Source organism: Adiantum capillus-veneris, chromosome 10 (genome assembly GCF_014529385.1).
Source record: "Adiantum capillus-veneris isolate H3 chromosome 10, ASM1452938v2, whole genome shotgun sequence".
NCBI lineage: Eukaryota > Viridiplantae > Streptophyta > Polypodiopsida > Polypodiales > Pteridaceae > Adiantum > Adiantum capillus-veneris.
The window spans coordinates 100160815-100174625 of record NC_140940.1 but is presented as its reverse complement, the minus strand read 5'-3'; the positions used below and the strand labels follow the sequence as shown (position 1 = coordinate 100174625).

Here is a 13811-nt window from a genome sequence, read left to right as displayed (position 1 = left end):
TGACTAATGATTAAGGCTTTATCTCTTCTATCTCATAGTCGAGAACGATTATGATTTCAAGAGAGGTAATGTCATAAAATCTAATATCTAACCAACCCAAATGATATTCTCATATTAAAATGATCATTTAATGTGGGAAAATAAATGAGAACAAGGGTTAGAATATAGACACGTGCTTTCAGATCTATCTCACCATGGGGCCAATGGTAAAGGGGTCCAAATCAGAGATGGTATGTCAAAGAGCAAGGCTACCCAATGGAGCTTCAAAGCCTTAGGGTTAGATTTATTGAATACCTCCAAAGGTTAGTGTTAAAAGTCCTTTGACCTTAGGTAAGCTAGGGTTGAGATTGAGGTAGGAACCCCGCCCAAGATTAAGGTGCTTTTCGTGCTTGATGACTAAGATTCTTGAGGTGCTTGTCGTGCTTGATGACTAAGATGCTTGAGGTCTTTGTCATGCTTGATGACTAAGGTGCTTGAGGTGCTTTTTGTGCTTGCTGACTAAGGTGCTTGAGGTGCTTGTCGTGCTTGCTGGCCAGGGAGCTTGAGATGCTTGTGGAAACATTAACCAAGCTTGAGGTGTTGGAATTAGGGTTGCAGAGAAACACACACAGCTTGGAGAAGACGAAGGAAGCTCAAGGCACACAATAGAGAGTGTGTTACTTAGTGTGCAATGGAAAAAAAAATAGATAGCCCTAGAGTGATGGGCGTATATACAATGCACGGGGGAAAAAACCTCCTAAAGAGGGAAAAAATGCCCCGGCGGTCCTAGTGTGTTCACACACATCACTACCACATGTATATGGTAACAAATCCCCCCTGGAGTGATGCGGTGAACGAGAGCTGGCACATGAGTAAAGGGAAGTGCCATGCCCTGAGGACAGGATCAGTCCACAAAGGGGAGTAAGCCCAAAGCTTTACGGAAAGCTTCAAGCTTCTCACGAGACAATGCCTTTGTGAAAAGATCTGCAAGGTTGTCCTGTGTTGGCACATAAGCCAAGCTGATCTCTCCTGTTGAGAGCCTCTCCCTGACATAGTGGTAATGCACCTCAATGTGCTTTGTGCGAGCATGAAAAACTGGGTTCCTCGCAACTGCCAATGCGCTCTGACTGTCAGTGTAGATAGTGTTGGCAGTGTCCTGTCCAACACCCAAGTCAGCCATAAGGCGTCTGAGCCATACACACTCAACCGTAGCTGTGAAGACTGCCCTGTACTCAGCCTCACAACTCAAAGTGGCCACAGTAGGTTGCTTCTTGCTCAACCATGATATACATGAACTGCCAAGCATGAAACAAAAACCACTTGTGGACACTCGCGTGTCAAAACAACCAGCCCAATCTGAGCCCGAAAAAGCATGTAAGTCTGGCGGCAATGATCCCCCCTTGGGATAAAACAAGCCAAGATGTAAAGTGCCACTAAGGTAGCGGAAAATCCTCTTGACAGCCTGCCAATGCTTAGACCCTGGGCTATGCATAAATCTGTTGACCTGCGAGACTGCAAACTGAATATCTGGCCTCGTGTTGCATACATAAATGAGGCAGCCAACAGCAGTTTGGTAAAGAGTGACATCAGCAGGATCGCCAGCATCATGTAGACTCAACTTCAAACCTGTTTCCATGGGAGTGGCAATAGGTTTGCAATCCTCAAGTCCAAACTTACATAGCAATGTCTCTATGTAACTTTTCTGACACAAGGCAATACCACCATCACACTGCTTAAACTGTATACCCAAGTAATGATGCAACAGCCCCAAATCTTTCATCTTGAAAGTAGCATTCAAATCAGCCTTAAATTCAGCAATATGTCTCTCATTTGGTCCAGTGATCAGCAAATCATCAACATGAAGAACCACAATGAGAAATACATCATCCTCACGCTTTACATACAATGTGCTTTCTGTTGGACTGTTACGAAAGCCTCGTTTAACCAAATGAGTGTCAGCTTTCTCATACCAAGCACGAGGAGATTTCTTCAACCCATACAAAGCCTTCTTACATTTGCACACTTTGTCCTCTTGTCCTTTTATGACAAAACCGCGAGGCTGCGTTACATAAACTTCCTCAACTATGTCACCATTCAAGAAAGCAGTAACAATGTCTGATTGATGTACATCCCAACCAAAATGAGCTGCCAATGCACATAGAAAACGCACAGTAGTCATACGACAAGTGGGAGCAAAAGTCTCTTCATAATCTATGCCTTTTTGTTGTGCATAACCCTTTGCAACAAGTCGAGCCTTATGGCGATCGATCTCACCATCCGGCTTGCGTTTCAACTTGTAAACCCACTTCGTACCAATGGCCTTTTTGCCAGGAGGCAAATCACATAAAGTCCATGTGTCATTCTCTATAAGTGCATCATATTCTGATTTCATGGCAGCAATCCAATTTTTTGAATTATGTGCTTCATCAAAAGACAGAGGCTCCTCAACATCATGTAAACTAGACACAGCCAAAGCATAACAATCTGATGCATAAGATGCATGGCGAGAGCCTGAACGAGTACGACTAGATAAAGGTGCATCCAATTTACTGTCACGCAAAGTGTGCACCAGCCATTTTGGCATACCTCTAGCCTGCTCATTTTCAGCCCTTTCCTCATCAAGTACATCATGTACATCTGCATCAGTAATAGGCTGTTCTAAAACATTTTCAGAAACCCCCATAGGCTGTACATTTGCCTCATTGGAACTTACATTCGTATTTCCACCACTGAAAAGAGGCAACAAAGTGTCATAAATGTCCTGTGAGCTTACATTACTGTCTCTAGTGCATGACAGCAAGGGTTGAACAGAATCTTCCACAAACACTACATCCCGTGAAACCAAAATACGTTTTGTTTGCGGATGATACAACCTGTAACCTTTGCTTTCAGCACTATAACCAACAAAAATACAGTTGACAGCCTTATCATCCAATTTTCTGCGCTGCACTTGTGGCACCAAAGCATATGCCAAACAGCCAAAAACACGCATGTGCTCAATAGAAGGTTTTCTATCATGCCATGCTTCATATGGAGTAATAGACTGCAAAGCTTTCGTAGGACACCTGTTAAGTACATAAGTGGCACACATGATGGCCTCAAGCCAAAAAGAATGCGGCAAAGCTTGACTTTTGACCATACATCGTGCCATTTCCGTTAGTGACCTGTTTTTCCTCTCAGCAACACCATTTTGCTGAGGTGTATAAGGCACTGTACATTGGTGTTTTATCCCACGACTAGCCAGAAATGCATTAAATTCATGAGACATATACTCCCCCCCTCGATCGGAACGGAGGGTGCCCATAGTACATTTTGAGACATTTTCAGCCATAGCCAAAAATTGTTTGAAGCACATAAAAACTTCGGACTTCGCTTTAAGCAGAAATACCCACGCATGCCTGGAGTAATCATCAATGAAAGTCACGAAGTACAGGTAATTGCCCAAGGACGGAGTTTGCATGGGCCCACAAACGTCACTATGCACAAGCTGCAACCTGCATGTGGCCCTAACTGAACCATCCTTTGGAAACTTAGAACGCTGCATTTTACCCAGAATACAGCCTTCACAAACATGTTTGATAGGTGCTTCAAGAGGCGGCAAAGAAGCAACCATATCAGATTTCTGCAAACGCAGCAAACTGGCAAAATTCAGATGACCAAAACGTGCATGCCAAAGTTTTGCATCTGAAATAGCCCTTGAATCTGCAACAGCATTTGCAAAATTTTGTCCACACTTGTCATACAAAGTGAGCTTATACAGCCCACGGCACAAAAGCCCAGATGCAACAATTTCATCACCAAAACTGAGATCATGAACTGTACATCTGTCATCCACAAATTTGACTACAAGTCCAAGTCTAGCAAGTGCGGATACAGACAATAGATTCTTCTTGATCCCAGGTACATAAAGTGCATCAACAAGTGTGAAGGAACTGCCATTAGCAGCAGTGAGCACAATCTTTCCAACTCCCTGAACTGGATAAGAGGCGTTGTTGGCACAAGTGACTGAATTCCCATGAGGGACAGACTCGAGAGAGGTAAACAATTCACGATGTGAGGTAATGTGCTTTGTAGCACCACTGTCGAAATACCACACATGTGAATCTGCAGCAACTGACAAGCATGCATCATGGACAGCAGGATTGTAAGTGCACTCTGCGCTAAAAGCCCATTCTGCATCAACATCAGCATCACAATCTCCTTTCACAGAAGACTCAACAATGGCTGCATTTGTAGTGGAACCAGCATTTGCAGTGGAACCACCCTCTTTCTTCTTAGCCTCTTTGGCCTTCAACTTAGGACACGACTTGATCAAGTGATCATTGGCTTTACAATAATGGAAACGCATCTTCTTTTTGCCCTTATCACCAGAATTGCCAGACGAAGTGCTGCCAACAGAAGCATTAGGAACAGAATTTTTGCCACTCGCAGCAGAACCATAAGAAGTGGCTGCATTACTGTTACCACCCTTTCTTTGAGAAGCAATAAAAGCCTGTTCAACTGCACGCTGCCTAGTCCTGTTTTTTCTAGAAAGTGACTCTTGCAACAGCAATGTGCATAATGCATCAAACTTGACAACTTCAGGATTTCCTTGGGTCATCAGTCTCCAAGTACTAGCAAAAGTCTGGTAAGAATCTGGTAAGGCATCAAGAATAGTCTGCACAAGGGAACTGTCAGAAATGACTTCACCTGCAGAAATGAGTTGCTCATTGATATCCTTGACACTAGCAAGGAAAGTGTCCATATCATCTTCCTCATGCATAATCTTCGACTCTAGCTCTTTACGCAGCAAAGCAATTTTAGCCTCATTGCGGCTTGCATAAAGACCTGCTAGAATATCCCAAGCCTGTTTTGCAGATTTTGCTGAACGGATGTGAGGAATAATGGTGCGCTTCATAGACAACGCAATCAATGCATGAGCCTGCGCATCCTTAACATCCCAACGAGCTTGTTCTGCTATAGGCAAAACAACTCTAACAACTGCAATCCTTGCAGCAAGACCTGCAACATCCTCAACATCGCCTACATCTTCAGAACCAGGACGTACATCAATGCCCTGCACAATGTTCCAGACACCTTTTGACACAAGAACATGTTGCATCATATAAGCCCACATAGGGTAGTTGTCCCCATCCAACCTGTCCTCAGCAGCAAACATCTTGAACACATCTGTGTTGTTGTTGTCAGCCATGGTAAATGCTGCACCTGATGTGAAAACTGCCCGAAAATAGGAGAAATGGAGCGGGAACAACTTGTGCTATATAGCACAAACCGTAGAAGACTATAAGGCACCTGTTATGCAGAAAACGGCACTGACAGAGAATTTGCACAAAATGACGAAATAGCCTGTGCAGTACTGCCCGTAGTGGAAACGGAGGCCGAAATGAGCCCAAATCAAAATTCTGAGCAGACCAAGCTCTTTGAGCTTTCCCAAAATATTTGTCGACCTGCGAACGCTCGCCAAAGCTCATTGAAATCGGAGAAAGTGAGCAGGCGTGTGCTGGAGCAGCTGGCGACTAAGCCCGGGAGGACGTGACCTGCTCTGATACCAATTGTTGGAATTAGGGTTGCAGAGAAACACACACAGCTTGGAGAAGACGAAGGAAGCTCAAGGCACACAATAGAGAGTGTGTTACTTAGTGTGCAATGGAAAAAAAAATAGATAGCCCTAGAGTGATGGGCGTATATACAATGCACGGGGGAAAAAACCTCCTAAAGAGGGAAAAAATGCCCCGGCGGTCCTAGTGTGTTCACACACATCACTACCACATGTATATGGTAACATGAGGTGCGTTGTCATGCTTGCTCACTAAGGTGCTTGAGGGTAAGGTGTTCCATAAAGTCAACAACTATCCCTACGAGGAGGGGGCGAGAGCACCAAGGATTTTAAATTCACATAATCACTCAAAATGACATTAGAGTGAACATCTAGTTGGTAAGCTGAATCTTTTGTTAATGTTGGCAAAATCATTCATTTATACTATTGGATAAAGGGGGAAGCAACCAATCTTGAAAAAATCCAATAAATATGGTTGTTAACATTAATTAACACTGTGATTACGTAAATTTTTTGAGTGATCACGTAAATATTAAATCCTTGGGCGAGACCCTACAACAGGGGGCTAGAGAGAGAACATACACACACCCTCACACAAGGCAAGATTGGTACAAAGAAAGCATATTATAGGACACTTGTCAAGTTCCTCCTCATGTTGCCCTCATGGTGTGCCTAAAGCCTATTGGTTAGCCTCCCAAGGGATCCAATGATAATTTATTAGATTTAATTAATAGTTTTTGGCTTTTGCATTTATCAAGTCCTCTCTCTCAAAGGGGAAAGGGGGACACTTGTCCCAAGACTACCCTTGTTGCTTGTAATGCATCCTGCATGTGATTGGCCAGTCTTGCACGGGTCTAATGAGCTTCAAGCTTGAGCTACAAGGGGGGGTCAACCAAAGCAAGAAGTGGGCTAGCTTGGGGGGTATACTCTCCCACACACACTCACACACACTCTCATTGTGTGAAGTGCAAAGTGCAAGAGCTCCATCTTCTTCTCCAAGCAAGTGGAGAAGTTGAGAGCCTACACCAACACTCTTGGCTATGGAATGCAAATCCAACCAAGAGCCATGCTTCAATGCTTCAGCTTGCCATCTTCTCCATCTTCATTACTATGCTATTATGTATGCTAGCAAAAAGAGTGATGATAAGTGAGGAACTATTTGTTTCTCCTGTGGAATGTTTCTTCTTCCTCTTCCCTACCCTCATTCCCCGCTACAGCTCTCCACCTTCAAAGGTGTTTGAGGTCTTGGGATAGTTAATGCCTTTTGCAAAGTTCATGTTATGCTTGTGATGAATGAACCTTTCCGTATTCAGAGCATCACCTAGGCACAAGGAACACAAAGATTGTATTGTACCAAGTCTCTCTTGATGGGAGAAACTATAATAAAAATTCCTTTTGGAGGGGGGACGGACTCCACATAAATCTGGTCCTCAACTGTTGTCATGTTCTCTAAACTCTCTCTCTTGCAAAAGTATTGTTCATGCCAAGTTAACTAAATACTATGTTTATGTTGCTACCATCAATTAAGTTCACCCTCTATGCTTGCAAAGTATTCTCACAAAAGTGCTTCCTTTAATTTCTAATTCCACTACTCTCAAAGTTCATAGGCCATTTCCATTACAATTAACTTTCCCACTTTCGCCTTTGTTGTATGCAATTTCTTTTGATGCATTGGGGATGGTTAGTCAAAAGATGCAATTTCACAAGGGAAATTTAAAGACAAAAAACATTTTTGATTCTATGGACCAACTATGCTTATAGTAGTTTGCAGATCATACTAATTCTTTAGTGAAGAATGAGGTTCAATCTGTAGAGACATTTTGGTCTTGCATCAATACCCTCTGCTTGGCTAGTGGTTTTGTCATTAACCACACCAAAACAGATTTTAAAATTTCAGGCGGTCCCTATCTTAACATAATTATCCAATCTGGTTGCAAAGCTATTGAAGATGGATAGATTTTTAGGCTATTGGGCATTCCAATGAGTTTCAATGTTTCTTTATCACAAGTGGAATTGGGTCATGGAAAGATTCATAAAAAAGATTTTTGGCTGATAGAACCATCAACCTAACATCTCTCCAAGATTTTTGTTTTGAACCATTACTTATATTATCTTGTCTGGTATTTTTGTTGTCTTGATGGGCCCCTGTACACTACCAAATGAGCAAAGTCTTCAATATGGTTGGTAGATTCTAATGGGGAGGTTCATAATTCCTAAAGTATCCTGGACGGGAGGTTTGCTATAGATCCAAAGAGCTAGGAGGGTAGGGTATCCTCAACCTTCAACACCTTTCTAACAAGTTGGCTAGCAAATGGATTATGAGAGCATCATCTTCTTCTAATTTTTGGGCTATACTCAAATCACTAAGAAGGTCAACCAATTGCATCTCAAAGGATATACAGCTTGGTCTAGCCTTACTTTGCAAGAAGTTTTAGTTTCTAATGCTAAATTCACTCCTAGAGGATCTCAACTTGTAGGCAGGTTTTGGAAGGCTTGGAATGACCACAAGAGTTGTTGGACTCCTCCCTTAAGCTAGGATTCCTCTACACAATTTTGACTACAGGATTCCGTATGGTTTGGTTGGTTTGGTCAAGCTAAAGCCTCAGAATTATCCAAGAGTTCTCACGAATGTTTCAAAGCTAGAATCAGATTTTGAAAAGATGTTAAGGAAGGACAATGGCTCATTGTTGAAGAAATTTACCATCATATATCACCAAATTTCCCAAAAGTTTGCCTCCTTGGTCTCTGATAGGTGTAAAAAGTTCCAACTCAGATTTCAAAGATGTTTTAAAGGTCTCTATCTCAGTGCCCCAGATCTCTAAAGCCTCAAATTCCAAAATGGATTCAAACCTTATCAAGAAACTTAACGTCACATGAAGCTATCTTGGAATGCCAAGCAATGGGAGTACATGTTCAAGTGTATCTAGGCTTATCCCCTAGCCATAAAACACAACTTTCTCATGTGGTTGATCCTACACCAAGGAGTTTGGGTAGTCACTAAAGCTAAAAGAATTGGGAGCAGATGGAATTTGTCCCAGGTGTAAACTTCATGAGAAATCTCTGGTTCACCTTTTTGTTAATTGCAAATCTGACTAGATGTTCAAGGTTGAACTTCAAAAATTTGTAATGTTGAGTCCTCTCTGATCAACTGGAGATCTCTATTGTTGGGGGAGTGTAGCTTTGTGGATGGGCCATTATGGACCTACCTTAGAGGTACCTTGTATGGCATATTTGGATGGAAAGGAACAAAGCTCCTTTTGGTCATGCTTACTCTTTATCTGTTGTTCCATTGTCCATTAGTTTTCTTGGAGTTGTTAAAGAGATTTATAGTATGGTTTTATTAGGTGCAAACATTGAGGTCAAAGATATCCAGAAGTTCATCAGGAAAAAAGATGGAGGAATGTTATCTTTTCCTTGTATGAACCCTCCATGATGTATCTGATTTTGAGATATTGTTCCTTCTCTCATTATGAATTTTTCCCATCACCTCGCCTGCCCCCCTTTCCCTCTTTCGAGCTGTTCTCTCTCAACCAGGATGGCTCCTATCCTGCCTTAGAGGCACTTGCATTTTTCCTTAATTTTTAATTCAATTTCAAGTGTCCTTCAAAAGAAAAAAATTGTGCCTTGCGTTGTGGAAAAGGGCAAAGTGCCACACTTGCCATTCAAGCACCATTTTAAGAAACTATAGGCTAATTGTGGAATTAGAGTATATTCGCAAAGACTTCATTCAAGCTTTGTTCACTCGAGCATCAACATCTAATTTTTTCAACTCTATCGAAATCAATAAAGTTCGCTAACTAGTTTTTCAACCCCTTCCTTTAACTCTGTTGCTTAGGCTACGGTCACCGGAGGCTTAGTTATTAGTTATAGATAGCTAAGCAACCTATGCCCAGACAGAGCATTAAATGAATAACTAATCCTCTTGCATGGTCAGACGAGGCTTATTAGGGTGCATTCGCATGCTGAAGAAGCAACGTTTTGCTGACGTAGCAAGTTTTGTTTGTGTACCCATAAAAATGATTGCGAGCTTTGTCTTCTTCTTCGTTCGCTGACTCGCAGAGAGAAAGGCAGAGAGAGAGGGACAACGTTTTGGCCACTCTCCCAAAATTGGCGGAGTTGAATACTCGTTGGCAGCGTTTTAACAAGGCAACCAAAATTGCTCACATCAACAAACACTGCCCACGGTAGAGTGCAAATTTACCCTTATTCATTACTCCTCCCAATTAAACCTTGAACTTCACAACTATGCCAAAATCGGCATAGTTACAAAGGGTGGACATAGTTATTCATTTAATGCTCCTTTTGCTGTGTGACCAAGAATGAGGCTTGGTTATTTGTTCAAATAACCTATAACTAAGCCTTGCGTGACCATAGCCTTATTGAAAAAATTTCAAAATTGCTGATACCAACCCATGGTTCCACCTAACTCGTGCGAATGCAAGCTTAGGTGGCTTTTGTAACTCGGCTGCCGGAATGGCTGAGGCACGCCTGGACGCAGCTCTAAGGGCCCCTTATTAGCCACATGCTGAGTCCTGACATACCTAATATATGCACGCAGGGGCGTCCGTGTCTCTCCAATCATCTGCTTGCAACGGCAAAAACAATTCTGGAAACGTACGTCCGAAAAATGATAGCTGGAATTTGGAAATCCTTTTTCAAAAGATTCGGAGTTGAATATTCCGCATTCCACAAGCAGGCATTCTATTTTAATTTTAGAATTTAATTCCGTGGTCACTCTGTAGCTGTACATGGGTACGGAAACAGTATGGACTGTGCGTTTGGCAGGAGGACTCTATCTTCAAAGTTCACATAGTCAAAAAATAATGGAAAAATTACCAAAATACCCCTCTAATTTGAGGAAATTCCCAAAATATCCCTCAAATTTCAAAAACTCTCAAAATACCCTTGTACCTATTTTGGTTGGATTGTTCAAGATTTTCTAATCTTCATTCGATTTTGACAATTGAGATCCATTTTTGAGTGCTCAGCAGGTAATTTGTAACCAGTTACCATCGCAAAAAAAGGCAATTATGTCTAAAAATAATGAAGCAATTCATCTCCAAAGCCCATGTAACCAACTCAAATTGTAGTTTTAGCATCTTGCACGATAGACAATCACTCTTCTTGTGACGACCTACAAAAAAATTTTATTTTTCGAGAAATTTACTCTCACAACCAAGGGAATTTTGGAAAATTTGAAGGGCATTTTGGGAATTTGTGACAAAATATGGGGGGTATTTTGGGAAGTTTTGAAATTTGAGGGGTATTTTGGGAATTTCCTCAAATTAGAGGGGTATTTTGGTAATTTTCCCAAAAATAATCTCGGAGCCTGTAGCAGCTAGGTTGGCTCCTGACGCATTTTATAGTGGGGTGAAAAAGCTCGTTGCTACTGTTCACCTCTCGTTTTGGCCCTTCATCCGGAGACACTTCCCGTGTGACCCCTTCTCTGTGTGTGAGAGAGAGAGAGAGTGAGAGAGAGAGAGAGAGCGAGCCTGGAGTATGAGCATCAGGCTTTTCTTGTATACTCATGAGTGTGAAAAGGTCGGACGTCACAGTCGGAGACAGGATTTCAAAAGTGGCAAAACTTTGGCCGTAGGGGCAATCGGCTGCTAGTTGCACTCGGATCTCGAAATCTCGCACTGGTAGCCGAATTTGGCACCCAACGGTTGGAAAGAGAGAAAGAGAGGCCGGGTTCTCACAGCGTTCAGGGAGGCTCTCTAGACTAGACAGTAGAAAGAGGCTGGTGAATTGTGACTCGTGAGAACGAATGGCCAGGGCGCAAACCCTTGCAAGAGTCCAAAGCTACGTAGAGCGAATGACTGTGGGGCCGGCAAGAAGATGTGGGGGCTGGAGGTCGCAGGCCCACGGGCCACAACGCTTGCCCCTAATAATTTTAGCCCCTTCTCTCTCTTTCTCTCTCTCTCTCCCACCTTCTGGGATCAGGACCAGGACCATCCTCCAGGGCTAGTCCAGGCGCTTCCCCTCCTCCCATAGGCAGGGCAGGCTACGACCGACCGACAGCACCTGACTGGTGACTGCATTATGCTATAAAAAGGTGAGAAGAAAAAGGTTTGGTAGCTTTGCAGCTGAGAGCGACGGCTGCAGCCGGCAGCCTGAAGCCATGAGCAGTGGCCGGGATGGGGCCGTTGTGGGGCCGCGACCTGACGATTCATCTTCTCTTCGAGCTCGACTCGTAGCTCGCACCTCTTCTGGCTCCAGCTGCCCCCTGCCCAGCACGAGTAGCCGCTCAGTGTCTTCTGCATTTCTTGTGGCCATTGATCAGTGCCCGGGCTTACTCATGCTAGGCCCTGTCACTCGTCCGTATCATCGTAGTACTGCAGTGCTCCACCAGAAAATTCAGGTAAAGAGTGCTGCACAATCAGTACAGTACAGTGCTGATCTGTAAGGTAACGACGGTACTGTAACTCTTCTGGTTTTGCTGTGCTGCAGGTGGTTGGCTGTAGTAAAGCGACGGCAAAGAAGCAGGAAAAACGGATGACGCAGAGAGAAATTAGCGCAGCGGCTCCCTTCAGTCCAGAAGTACGAGAGAGAGAGAGAGAGAGGGCTTTGGCCTAGCTGCGGGCGCCACCCCCTTCTCCTCATTCACTCCACCTATCCTGCGTAGTCCTTGGCTTGCGGTATCGTTCTCACGCCAAGGTCTTAGTACCTGATCAGTACCCTCCTCTCTCTTTCATGCATGTCCCTTGATGCGTCCTCAAATCTGTGCCTTTCCACTTTATGCTTTGTCAGGGCCTCTTCCTACGAAAGGTTGATGTGCACATCTCTCTCTCTCTCTCCCTCTCTCTCCCATTATCTCTTGGCCATATTGCCCTTCGCTTCTGTAGCTGTACCCCAACAGTTGGTCATGTAAAGGCAGTTTAGGAGAATGGCTAGTCTGACGAGTTCATAGTACCGTTGAAATCATAAGCTTCTTGTAAGATTTTCCTTCCAAATGTAATTTGACTATGAATGGAACTTTAATTTCACTAAATGTCCATATTCTTGGGCTATGCTGCGCAGCCTTGTCAGAAGAGATGCATGGATGCAAAAGGGTTCTTTTGCTTTTTTTCATTTACAATGCTTCACGGAAATGTCTGCTTTCTTTACATCTATATTAGATTGGAAGTGTTTATAACAAGTTTCCACTATCATTTTGAAGAGTGCTGTACTTAAACATTTTTTAAAATCTTACTCCATAGTGAAGAGTGCTGTACCCTTTCAAAACTAAACATTTTGATGTTGTGCTCCTAGTGGGTGACTTTGCTGAACTGTCTGCATGTCTTTGATTTCGATTCCACGCGGAAATTCTGTTGGGAGCTTGATGATGATTGAGGTGGCCTGAGGGTAAACACTAAACTGATTTTGGATGCATTCCATAAGGGAGACGATGGCGATGCAGGCATTGCAGAGAGAGACCTCTTTAGGGAGACGATGGCATTGCAGCGCGCGCGCGCGCGAGAGAGAGAGAGAGAGAGAGAGAGAGGGGATAAGTGTGGCTTGACAAGTCAACCATTTGGCCCAGCTCATAGGAACAGATTCGTGTGGGACAGGGGTGGACACATCGACAAATTTGCCATTGGTTGTTAAGGGAATGGTCACGCGAGGCTTATCAATTATTGATAAATATGCCAACTATGCCCTGACAAGGCATTAAATGAATAACTAAGCCTTTTGCATGGTCACGCGAGGCTTAGTTAGGGCAGATTCGCACGAGCTGGTCTACCCTGTCGTGCATTACCAATTTTGTATTGGCGTTGTAAACACAGCCAGAATAAGGTTGCCCTGTTTGAAGAGGAGGGAGGTAGAACAGACCATTTCTCAACTTTGCCAATTTTGGCGGAGTTGAATATCCAAGGCAGCGTTCGTTGACGTCTGTAGGTGGGGATGCAACCTTGGCCGTGTGGATGTGTCGACCTTATCCATTTATCCTTCCAACTATGCCTTAAACTTCACAACTATGTCAAAATCGGCATAGTTACAAAAGGTAGACATAGTTACTCATTTAATGCTCCTTTTTGCGTGTGACCTTTGTTCAAATAATTGATAACTAAGCCTCACGTGATCATTGTCTAAGGGTGGATTCGCACATATGAAGAGCAGAGGTAAAGCAAATGTAAGTTGCATTGTCTCTTTGAGCTTGAATAGATTGAGCGTTCAAAATACTTATGTCGACTTGCTGCAAAATGAAGCTTTGCTCAAGCGAACTCTGTCGTTTTTGCAAGAGTTAGATTGCGAGAGCTTCGTTTCATAGAAGTAGCCAAAATTTCCACGCTGC

At 43.3% G+C, this 13811-nt stretch overlaps 1 protein-coding gene across 1 annotated transcript; it reads left to right on the top strand.

Moving 5' to 3' along the window:
* The first annotated feature begins 11308 nt into the window (after positions 1–11308).
* LOC147449341 (uncharacterized) lies at positions 11309–12517 on the top strand. Its single transcript, XM_086522605.1, has 2 exons — positions 11309–11897; positions 11987–12517. The coding sequence occupies exons 1-2, from the start codon at positions 11658–11660 to the stop codon at positions 12110–12112; spliced, it is 366 nt and encodes a 121-aa protein (XP_086378731.1). The 5' UTR covers positions 11309–11657; the 3' UTR covers positions 12113–12517.
* Positions 12518–13811: the final 1294 nt, after the last annotated feature.

Excerpts from the sequence above, each read along its gene's own strand:
- LOC147449341 (XM_086522605.1), top strand. The coding sequence starts at position 11,658 with ATGAGCAGTGGCCGGGATGGGGCCGTTGTGGGGCCGCGACCTGACGAT. Across the intron at positions 11,898-11,986 it reads TGCTCCACCAGAAAATTCAG|GTGGTTGGCTGTAGTAAAGC; the intron begins GTAAAGAGTGCT and ends GCTGTGCTGCAG.